We start from the raw sequence: 12,297 nt of genomic DNA, 5'->3' as shown, positions 1-12,297 counted from the left end.
TAAATCAGTTGCTCAAATTCTCAAAGTAAGAGCAAGTTATCCTAAACAAGGGATAAATCCATTCGAATGGACAACTTTGTTGAACTCATTTCACAAGCAATGCCTGATTATACATAATACTTTATGTACATACCAAAAATGGTTTAGTTCAATATCTTATCAAAGATAGTGAAATTAATAATATGACCAAACTTATAGAATCGTTATTTACTAGCCTCATGCTAGATAAATACGACATTACAGACCGTAAGTATGATATAAATCATACCAACTGCATAGCATACTACTTTCCCCTTGTAGTAATTACGTGGAAATCAACAAAGTATTTCCTATCCGCGATAATTCGGTTACATACCGATATCACCACTCCAGCATACATCAATGGGCCCTCACAGAAAATTAGGGATCTATGTGAGGAATAAAAAAAATATTCGTCAATCAAAATTATTCATAACCTGTATGCTGATTGCATCAGCAATAAGGACATTTCTGGCATTAGGGGGAGATAAGTACCACAAAGAATGCCAAGAAATAAATTAGGAATGTTATTCACATTCAGTCCTTATATCCACGTACTCAAAGAATCTGAACAAAAAGTTTAGAATCACATATTTGCAACACATTGCAAATCTGCCACATACATTTACTGATGACAAAGGTGTCACTCAATTTTATATTCCTGCAGTAAAGTGTCAGAAAGAGTGGAGGTACCTGATAAACCACTCTTCTCCCAAAATGAGAGCAAGAGGGGGAGAAATCTGACCACACGAGATATAATCTCGCATATGCTTCCGCGGAAATAGAGGAAATCAAATCCTCAACTAGTAAATGTAATTCAACATCAAGTTGAAAGACACCTCACTGGATGCTCATCATCCAAATCCTGACATAAATGTGCACAAATGTTTTTGTGTCGGGAGATCGGAACACCTTGACTCCATTGTTGTAGGAAATCACAAGGAGTTAAAAGGAATAAATACATTTCCACAAATTTCATCGATTCCATCAGAATCATATAAAATAAAGACTACATTTGTCGACATATATTTATTCTCAAAATTGCTAAAACCTTTTGGGCCGTGAACCAAAATCCATGGTAGAGTGCCTCTTGCACGCATATTGGTTCACATAAAAGGAAGCAAGTAATGAAGAATAGCCTCGCTCTACAAACGAGTGGTATTTACCACAGTAATACCTACTCCTCATAAGTATCTTCCATATGGAATACTAAAAACTTCTCATTCATAGACAAATTCAATGAGGTGGTGAGAAAGCGAGGCTTGTAGCAAAAGGGTTCACGCAGAGACCCGACATCAAATTATGATGTAACATACCCTCTGGTATGAGTGGAATTAAGTTTCAATAGCAAATATCATTGGCAGTACAAATAATATTATCCATGTAGTTAATGGATGAAGTGACTACATACTCATATGGGTTACTCATTTCGGAAATTTATAACGAAGTACCTCAAGGGCTTACAATTCCGAATCCAAAATAAATCACAACATATATGTGTAAAATTTCAGAAGTCACTCTATGGCTTGAAATAGTCGGAAATCATATGATACTACCGACTAAATGAGTTCCTTCTTCAAAGGATTACTCAAAGGATGATAAATTGTTTATGTGTTAATAAAGGTATCCCAAATTTGAATTCCTTATATCACCTTAGTGTATATCGATGATTTCATCATCAATGTCTCTACAAGACCTAAACATACACAAAATCATCTCAAGACGGAAAATTTGGATTTAACCAAATTTAGCTTAAGTTTACAACTTGAGCATTCTATCAAGAATTAGTATCAGTCTACATATATCCAAAACATATACGAGAAGTTCAGTGTGAATATATCATAACAACAAAAGACATGTATGGTCATACTACCTTTGATAAGGTACAAATCCATTCATACCTAGGGGTGATAATGAAGTGATACTAGGACCTGAAGTTCTATATATCACTAATGTCAAAGCACTCATATACTTGCAAACTACGTCAGGCCTGACACTATATTTGCTATCTTTATTCAGAGTGCAACCCCCAACAAAGGTATATGGTTGATATAAGTAATATCATCTTATATCTGAAGATTACAGTAAATCTTGGATATTTCCATCAGGAAATAGAAGATATGACCATGATATGATGTAATGATATTGGCTCTTTATTTGATCCCAACGATGCCATATCAATAATTGAATTTGCTGGAATAGCCTTCACATGGAAGTCATATAAATGGATTTTAGTGGTTATTTCCAGTTATCATTCTAACATAATTGCTTTATCTAAAGGCACTGCAAAATATGCATAACTTAGTAGAATGGTTAACCACACTCAAAATCATGTGGTTGAGATTCATCAGAATCACATAACTTGATTTATCAAGATACTTCCACTTGCGTTACTCAATACCTATTGGTTATATGAAGAGCAATATCATAAATCACATTGCTCGGAAATTACTTAGCCTCACGGATTATAGAAAAGTGAGGAAATAATTTGCAAACAAACTACTGTTATAATCCAACAGATTATACACAATCTCATGTTCATGTCAATGGAATTGGTATGAGACATCCTTCATATTTGCAAAGTTCAGGGGGAGTAATCTCCCAAACTATAACCTATTAACAATCATCAGATTGCATATATTGTACTCTTTTTCCCTTGATAAGTTTTCCCTATTGGTTTCTCACAAAAGGTTTTTAACGAGATAATATAAACACAAGTGTCTTTATATGCCATATCATTTTATCCTTGTATTTCCCCACTGGGTTTTAAAGGAGTTTTCAATGGCATGTACGATTGCACTCTTTTCCCTTATGAGTTTTCTCTCAAGTTTCTCATAATGGTTTTTAGTGAGGCAATATCTTCTCAAAGATCATATGTCATACTTTCTATTTTCCCTATCGGGTTTTTTAAAGGAAGTACTCAAGACATATTAATTGTTCTCTAAACTTATCAATGAGTTTTCTCCTTCTTCAAAGGTTTTCTCATGAGTTATCAAGAGACAATGATCATCATATGTTGCATCATTTTCTCCTTATTTTTCCCATTGGGTTTGAAGGAGTTTTAGCAACATATCTACTCTATTCTCCTCATATATTTCCCACAGGTTTTTTGGGGGAGACTCTCAAGATTATCTGGAAGATTTCTCAAGATGGAAGATCTATATGCAAGAAGCTTTCAACGATGAAACATTCAAGGAGCGGTGTTGTACAAGGGGGAGTGTTAGAAATTAATTAGTAGATTAATCCAAGGGATGTGTCCAACCCGAACAGTCGTGTCTCCTCTCTCTCTCTCTATTGCCAACAGGCACCTGTTCTGGAGGGATGCGTCTGAACAGGCACCTCTTCTTCGCACCTCTTCCAGTTGTATATATACTTGAGAATCAATAGAAATCAGGACTAATCGTCCATTCACTTTCATTCAATCTCGTTTTACTCTAACAGTCGGTAGCTACAATGAACGGGTAGTCGATGTTTCCAGCGGGGATGGCGACGTTACTCGAGACGGCTAAGTGGGAAAGGAGCAGAGCCTTGTTGAAGGTAAAGGACGCATTGGTGAATTCCGTGCTCATCTCGTCCGCCACCTTCGGGATGGCGTACATGATGAACCACTTCTTCTTCTTCGCCTTCGCCGCCACCGCCGCCATTGCTGGATGGGAGGAATTCGATCGATTTAGGGTTTCATGTGGAGAAATTAGATATTTGCCTCATTTTACTTCTCAATTTGATAATTTGCCCTCCCCTGAGATTGTCGGGTGGGGCCGGGGCCACTGATCATTGAGATAACACTGGGACAAATCATCCAACCCCTTTTAAAGTGGGACAAATCATTCAATCCCCCGTTTCGTGTGATGTGCGCGGAGATGTGGAAATGTCGATTGAGTCTGGATATGGATCCTCTCCCTTTTCAGTTATATAAAAATCTCGGGTCGTGTATCTTGATGAAGTAGTAAAATGTGTTTTTGGTCATTGGTAATTACAATTTTTTTCTTTCGCTGCAATGTATTGGCCTTTTTGCTTGTAAAAATAAAATCTCTCCTTAATAATAAAGCACCGATGGCTTCTGTCGTCCGTCATCACACTTTTGCAAAAAAGCCCCTAGATTTTATCAAAATCAACCTGCGATCCGTCATTAGTGGGAAAAATGTTTCTTTTTTTGCAAAAAAACCTTGGGTAGAGGGGGAGGAGGAGCCCTCGATCGATCTCGACCCCCATGGATTTCTCCGACGGCGGCGGCTGCGCGACGCTGTCGGAGATGTACCAGAGCGCGCGACGGCTGCTGTTGTCGACCCCCGACGGCGTGGCCCGCGTCGAGCGGCTCGCCTCGGCGCCTACCTCCTCCTCCTACTCCGCCTCGACGCCGCCCGTCGGCGTGCCGGACCCGACGGGGCGCTGAGGCCGTGCGGAGGGAGGTGGCGCAGATCCAGGGCCTCTCGCACAGATGGACCGCCTCTGGCGCTCCATCCCCGCCAAGGGCCAGCGCGACCTCTGGAATAGGTGGGTGACGGTGGTCTTCTTCTTCCTCTTGGCAATAAACTGAATCTGTCTGTTGGTTACAAAAATCCATCGACATTTTAGTTTACGCCCTTCTTGGTGGGTGGTTCGGAGGGGAAGCCCATCAAGAACAGGCAACGAGTGAGAAGCACTCGCCGAGCTTAGATGATGTATATGTGAGCCTTGCATCGGCAAATTGTAGCTGCACTCTAGCTGATTGGGGATGTCGGTGCCAGAACCACCGTGACCTCCACATGCACGCCCTCAATTGAGAGTTCCTAATAGTAACTCAGCTTCTCATGATGTTACTTCTGCTTTGTATGTCAGCATGTTCGATTCTTAGTAGATTTAACCAGGGTCTCAGTGTTTTGATTCCAATACCAATCATACGGAAGCAGTAAATAACTTATTGAAAATAGCTTTTCTTGATAGGAATTGGCATAACCAGGTTAGCATGCAGAGAGCATAATCTCAATCGTTGCTTCTAACTTATTACTAATTCTTGATCTGTTGATTTATCCATCCACCTTCTGGGAGCAGTGGAAATCCTGCAGCCACATATATTAGAGTAATATGTACCTTTTTGAACCTTGATTTTGTCCCCATCTTACACCAAATGGCACTACCTCCCAGATGCGTGTGAGAGGGGGTGTTTTACTTGCACTGCTTGAATGTGTGGTGTTATTATACAGATTAGGTTGGATTGTTTTGTTGCTCTTAAGATGAAATTATATCTAATTCCCTTTCCTTTATTGTAAGAGTTCACAATTCCAACGGTACTAAATAAACTACTAAGTAAACGTATTTTCTTCTCGTGTTAATCTTTCTTTGAAATTGACCAGCTTCAATCTGAAGCTTTTGCCACTCTGTTCTGTTCACCACAGTTATGTTCTCGAATCCCCTCTCCGTTGCCATGAAATTTCAGCAACACTAATTAGTGATCTTGCCAGGTAATCATGATGATTGATAAAGAAAATGGTATCGAGGAGCATGTAGTGTAGTAATATTCAGAAAAGTGTATGTTTCTATCTCTTTCAGGTCCGTGCTAGCTATTTCTTTAAACGACATTCTGACAATATGTGCAAAAGGATGAAGCCCATACGGACTAGATTTCTCTTTTGTATGTTAAAAAAGGTCTTATATGGGATACAAACCAAAGCTTGATTGCGTACACTCTGGTGGTCCAGTTAAAGATGGAAAGCTATAATGTACTCTGGTGCTTCAGTTAAAGATGGAAAGCTATAATGTACTATAATGCTCGAGTTAAAGATGGAAAGCTATAATATATTAAAAAAATGTGCAAAGTGGAAGTTGATACTGAAGCAAATTGCTCTCTTTTTGATCTGCAAACAAATTTCAGCCATAATATGTGTCATTCAAATAGAAATACAAATTAGGACGTGTAAGATTTTCTTCCCACGTTGCAACGCACGAGCTTTTCTACTAGTAACAATAAAACAGCAAATGCAGATAGAACAAAAAAGGAATAATAATGAAAAACGAGAATTCTATAACATCCATAAAACAAGAAAAACCGGCCGCGAAACATTCCCGAACCGCAATGATTATTGGCCTAATAGCTCTTTTGTGCGTTTGGACGTCATTTCCATGCAACAGGGTTAAATAGGAAATTTCTCAAAGACCTATTTGACACACACTGTGTCAGATAGTAGGTAATTACACAGGGAATGTACGCACATGGGTCGACCATTTCTCAGCTATTGTTTTTTGCTTTATTATTTATTTCCGGTTTATGTTTTCTTAAAAAAAAATCCGACTTGCTTATTTTCCTTCAGATTTTTAATTTATTACTCTCTCCGTCCGGAAATACTTGTCATGAAAATGAATATAATGGATGTATCTATAACTAAAATAAGTCTAGATACATTCATCCTTGGGACAAGTATTTCCGGACGGAGGGAGTATAATTCTACTTTTAATTTATAATATTTTATATATGCTATTTTTTAAATACATAGTGGTTATTTGTAAAATATTCAATAAACATTTTTAAACACAATAAATATTTTAATATACACGATGAGCATATTTTAAAGACATGATGCATGTTTTTTAAATATGTAAAAAATTATTTTTGCATGGTGGATGAATTTTTAAAAATAATATTTTTAATTTTTCTTAGTTTTTAATTTTAATGTTATTTGAACAGTAAATTTTTCTGAATGTTTTTAGTGATTTTCTTGAGTGAAAATAAGAGTTTTTTTTAGTAATAAGTGAAAATAAGAGGTAAGGTTTCTGGGGAATGTTGTGGGCGGCCCATAAGGGAGCTGTCGGTGTTGGCCCACCAAATAGTGGGACGCCTTCTTCCTTCCTTCCATCCCACCATCGGCGGCGTGCACCACTAAACTCCTACTGCAGCTCGCACAGTCTTGCAGCTCCCCATACCTCACCACTTTGCTCGCCAGACGGCGGTGAGACGAATCCGGCCGAGCCTCCGCCGCCGCTAAGCTCTTCCGCTCGGGACCTTGTCTCGTCGAGCCGGAGTTCCTCGCGCCGTCCGTTCTCCATTCCCGGCGCCAGTTCAGGCTTCGTACACCAGCAGCTCTAGCTGCAGTGCTACCCTTTCCACCGGTATAATACAATCTCGACTCTGTACTACTAGTACTGACCTTTGTTGTACGCAGTTTGTTCTTGTGAAATGGTCTCTAGTGGCGGATACCTCCGAGCAAGAACCCTAAACCCCGTCTGCCCGGCCATTTCGCCAATTCGCTGTCACGAAGATCTCTTCCCTTTTCGCTGATTCAAAATTTCCCCTACCCAATCTGTGCAGGGGCGGTGGCGCGCGCAGGGGCACATCGTATTGCCATGGCGGTTCAGTAGAATGGTGCATTCGGGGGGCGCAGGCCGCCACAGGTGTGGTTTGTGGCCAAGCGGACCCGCCCCAGTTATCGTTGTCACCGTCTCGATGATGCGCCCTTCCCGTCTGAGAGCACACGCGGTGCATTTGGATTGCCCCCCTAGAACTGAACAGAGAAATGCTGACGATCTGGTGGTGATGAGGCCCTACAAGCGGCCGCGGTCAGGGGACGATTTCGCCAAGCGGAAGAATGCGGGTAATGTGGTAGTGATGCGGCCAGAACGAAGAATGCGGGATGGTTTGGTGGATCGTGCAGCCCCTGGAAATGGCAGAGCATCCGGGGACGTTGAGAGGGCCATTTTGTCCCTGCAAGCTAAGCCATGGAAACACTTGGGTCAGAACTCAAACGAGGGGGTTGATTTGCCGAAAGATAAAGGGATGCTTTATACTGGCAACCTTCGCCGGTACTGCAACAATGGGAAGCTCATTCAAGCTTGCTGCGTGATTGATGAGATGGTGCTACATGGCCAAATTCCGGATGCTAAGTGCTGTGTTAGATTAATCCGTGGCCTTGTTAAAACTGGCAAGGCAAATAAAGCCAAGGAAGTCCTTGAGGTTATGGTGCTCTCTGGTGGGATTCCAGATACTATCACCTGCAACATGCTGATTGCACAACTTTGCTGCACAGGGCAGCTGAATTTGGCGATGAACGTATTGGAGGACATGAGGTATGGCGGTATCTCTCCGAACGGCATCACTTTTAACACTTTGATTAGGTGCATGTGCAACCAGCATATGTATGGCAGGGCAATCACTTTTTGGAAAGAGCAATTAAGAATAGGTTGGCCACCATATGTCATGACGAGCACCTTGCTTGTTGATCTTGTATGCAAAAAATGTGGTCCTAAGCGTGCCATGGAAGTCTTGAATGAACTTGCTATGGAGGGATGTCAACCAGATGTTGTCACCTACAATGCTCTTATCAGTGCATCATGTAAAGCAGGCAGGCTGAAGGACGCAAAGACCATCTTAACTCGTCTTATCGCTGAAGGCCTTGAACCAAATAGTACAACTTATTGCATCTTACTCCATTCTCTCTGCAATACAAGAAGGTGGGCTGAAGTTTATGATTTACTTACACATATGAACCATGTAAATTGTGAGCCTGATGTTACTGCCTACAATATCTTTATCAACTACTTCTGTAAGTATGGACATCTAGATCAGGCTATTGGTGTGTTGGAGAAGATGGTTAGCGATAAATGTTTTCCTGATATAGTGACATACAACACACTCTTAAATGCCATATGTAAAGAGGGTATGGTGGAAGAAGCCCTTTTGGTAGCCCGTTGCATCAGAGAAAATGGATGGCAGTTGGTTCGTATTACGTACAACACCCTGATAGATGCTTTAGCAAACAAGGGCGAGGTGAAAAAAGCTATGGCTCTGTTTGATGAGATGATTAGTGATGGAATCAGCCCCGATGACATTACTTATGGTTCACTTGTTATGTGCTTCTGTAGGAAAAACATGGCTGAAGAGGCCCTACAGCTCTTGAATCGGACACTTGCTCTTGGTTTTCAGGTTAAAGTAGCTACTTTTGTCATGGTGATCCAGGCATTATGCAGAGATGGCAAAGCGGAAGCTGCTGCTGATATACTGCGAGTAATGCTATCAGAAACTAAAAACACCAGCAACTCATTTTATCTATCTATAGTCAGAAGAGTCGCCAAATCAGGCAGGATTGAAGAAGCAGAAAGGCTGCTTCAGGAATTAGTTGACTGCAAGGTAGTCAAAGAAGATTCCCCTGTTATATTGAGCAGCTAGCTACTAGAGTGTGATGCCAAGATACTTCCTAGTCATGAAATATGGAACTCAGCTAACTTAGCAGATAACTCCTGGAAGTTATGCATAGTGTCTCGGCAAGCAAAGGTACAGTACAAGGCACTTTGTGTTCACTTGATGGCTGTTTATGTTACAAATATTATGAATGAAGTTTGAAGCGTGAATTGCTGCCATCTTCTTCAGTCCATTGCAGCTAAATATAGACCTTTGTTTTGATAAATAATTAATCAGTACAAGGCACTTTGTGTTCTTTGTTGAGTGTGTGTTTCTTCAAAGTGCACGACCACTTCGTTTTTTCAACTGCCTCACGTTTACTTATTTTGATAAAGGGAATTTTATTGACTCGGTTGCTGCATCAAGGCGAACAAGGCCTCTCTCTTTTTACGGTATCCTAGTACACTCCCCAAGCATAGGCAGGAGTACCTAGCCAATCCGGCCATGAGTAGTTATGACCTTTATTCTCTAACATAACCTTTTTTTTATTTCTAATCTTGTTGTACTGATCTAAACTGTCCCGTGGTCGACGCGGCTATCCTGTTCTGCCCCATGCTCGTGCGCTGCCTTCCCTCTCCAATCATCTCCATCATGCCTTTGTTATGTGACAAACTCCACCAACCTCCTTCTCGACTGCGCATTTGTGCCTGGTGCCACAGTTTCAATTGGCTGGGTGGGTTACATCTATGTCCTGCAGTCTAAATTGACAGAGAACCTCAGCCACTTTCTTCTCCACAAACCTCTAAATTGGCTGCGGTACGAGCCTGACGGCCGCGCGGCAAGGCTTTCCAGTCTGACCACCACAATGACTATGGGAAAGGCAATATTGCCCTGCCTATCTGCCACAGATTGTTTGATGTCATCTTCAGAAATATTTAGTAAGGTGACCACATTTAATCACTAGATGGAAGTTAATTTCACAATGAAATTAGGACCGGTGGAAAGGACTTAAGCTGTATCATCCAATATCGATCAGAGTTGAAGTAAAATCCACCAAACTAGAAAGAGACTGTCAATGTACAATTACATTTTGGCCCCTTACATCAAGGTACTCCCTATCATTGGAAGTTTGCACTCCGTAATACTGACTATGAATTAATCTCACCCGTTAGATTAGAAAAAGAACAGACCGCTTTTATTAATTTTTGGGTACTGTATAAGAACTTCAAAACTGACAGACAAAAAGTATATAACTGATATAGTTCGACAAAAAGAAGGCAGCCTAAGACCATGTACAATGCTATGTGCTTGGACAAGTGCTTAGAAAAACAAACCAATTTTTCCTTAAGCGCCAGTGCTTATTTCTGTAGCAGAGGTGCCTAAGAGCCCAACACCCACCCACCAGGATATGTGAAGAAAACACGTGTATTCTAGGGTGGCAGTTCTTCTGTTTATGCATGCTAGCACACACTATTACTAAGATTTGTTCAATCTGATTACAATTATTAATTTATTTAACACTGTTCATAGGGTTAGATAATTTCCTTCCGAGACTATGGGTCCATTTCTGTAAGCATTTGAGTTGCACTTATACTTATGGAAATAGAAGTTGATGGCCTTAGCACCCCTTCAGCTTAAACAAATGGGTTCAGTTGGCTCTGCTGTGCTTCTTGAAGCTACTGTAGAAAATAAGTAGATTTTTTTTTTGCGGGGGGTAGAAAGTGTTACTCTGTTTGGTGATCTGGACAAGTACAATAAACTCTGTTATCCAACCATTTAGTATGTTTTAGAAAACCATAATACTCCACCCGTTCCTAAATATAAGTCTTTTTAGAGATTTCACTACAGACTACATACAAATGTATATAGACATATTTTAGAGTGTAGATTCACTCATTTTGTTCCGTATGTGGTCCGTAATGAAATCTCTAAAAAGGCTTATATTTAGGAACGGAGGGAATACATCTTTGCTGCTTGATCAAGCAAAGAACTACTAGCCAAACCCTTGTTGAAAGCAGCTCGATCAAGCAAGGTTATCGTAATCTAACATGATACCGGGTGGAGCCTTAACCAATTCTCCCTCAAACTTTCACCTCAATATAGTTCCAGAGTAAACAATTTAGTTACTGAAGTAATGATCTATAGTATTTCTGAGAGTTTAAATTATTCCTCAAGACTGTTTATTTTTCTTCAGGTGCTCTTATGAGACTGAGAGGACTGATGGCTTTCTTTGATGGTCCTCTGCAAAAGTCTTGTTCCGGTGCTATGCAATTATGCTCCAATTGTCCTGACGTCACAATGGTGTGCCCGTACCCTGCCCTCGACACATCTTCAAGCAGCACTTTAGGCTGCGGTTCAGTGCTGCGGCGATGAGCCTGGAGGTGAATCGTCACGCTTTATTCTTTCGACATCAGAAAGACGGTGTATTTTGTCCAAAATTTAACTTTAAAAAAAGAATGTTTTGCCTGAAGTTTGGATGCGTCGTCTGTTTCTTGATGAAGTGGTGGTAACAGTGGCTAATGGCCCAATGCTGCCACGATGGCGCGTTTTTTCTTTTTTGAGGGAAAATGCTGGCGTCAGTTTATTGCCGCACTAGGGAGCGGCGCTTCCCTCCTCGCAATAGCATGACCAAACCATGTCAAACAGAATGACAAAGTTTTTTCTAAATTCAAAATTTCCAAATTATTTATCTCTTAAAATGTTGACCCGATTTACATTCCACTTTCATTGTTGGCTTCCTTGCCATGAGATCTTTGAAACTATAATTGATGTTGACGTGTTTTGACAACTTGTTTTACTTTTTTTTTGCGGGGTACAACTTGTTTTACTTACTTGCTAGACTGGATTATTAGTCTTTCTTTTTGAATGATTTGAAAATTGCTATAGATTATTAGTCACTTTGTTGCCACACAAAAATCACTTGGTTGTCTCTCTTGCAATGATTTGGAGATGCTCACCATGCCTACTGTGGATTGTTTTTTGAGTTTTTGAGGTTTGTTGATATATTCCACAAATTAAATGAATTTCTGGACATTTACCAAAAGTAATTCAAAATTGAACTACAAGTGTGTTATAGTTTGGTTCCAAAAAGTGGCAAAAATAATTTTAAAGTACTAAGGAAGGATTATATGCAGTATTCACAAAAAAAGTTGAAAGATTCATCCCCTTTCTATGAATAGCCATGCTAACAA

General features: G+C 40.3%; 1 protein-coding gene across 2 annotated transcripts; it reads left to right on the top strand.

Moving 5' to 3' along the window:
- Positions 1–6,850: 6,850 nt before the first annotated feature.
- LOC123431012 (pentatricopeptide repeat-containing protein At1g08610-like) lies at positions 6,851–11,576 on the top strand. 2 transcript variants are annotated; one of them, XM_045114842.1, is made up of 4 exons: positions 6,851–7,101; positions 7,301–8,439; positions 8,851–9,259; positions 11,301–11,576. In XM_045114842.1, the coding sequence occupies exons 2-3, from the start codon at positions 7,352–7,354 to the stop codon at positions 9,152–9,154; spliced, it is 1,392 nt and encodes a 463-aa protein (XP_044970777.1). In that variant the 5' UTR covers positions 6,851–7,101; positions 7,301–7,351; the 3' UTR covers positions 9,155–9,259; positions 11,301–11,576. The 2 variants fall into 2 exon arrangements, with proteins under 2 accessions (XP_044970777.1, XP_044970770.1); XM_045114835.1 differs by having other exon boundaries at positions 7,301–9,259.
- Positions 11,577–12,297: the final 721 nt, after the last annotated feature.

The sequence above is a fragment of the Hordeum vulgare genome, chromosome 1H, assembly GCF_904849725.1.
Source record: "Hordeum vulgare subsp. vulgare chromosome 1H, MorexV3_pseudomolecules_assembly, whole genome shotgun sequence".
Classification (NCBI taxonomy): Eukaryota; Viridiplantae; Streptophyta; class Magnoliopsida; order Poales; family Poaceae; genus Hordeum; species Hordeum vulgare.
Note: the sequence above shows the minus strand (reverse complement) of the source record. Positions and strands in the feature narration are given on the sequence as shown.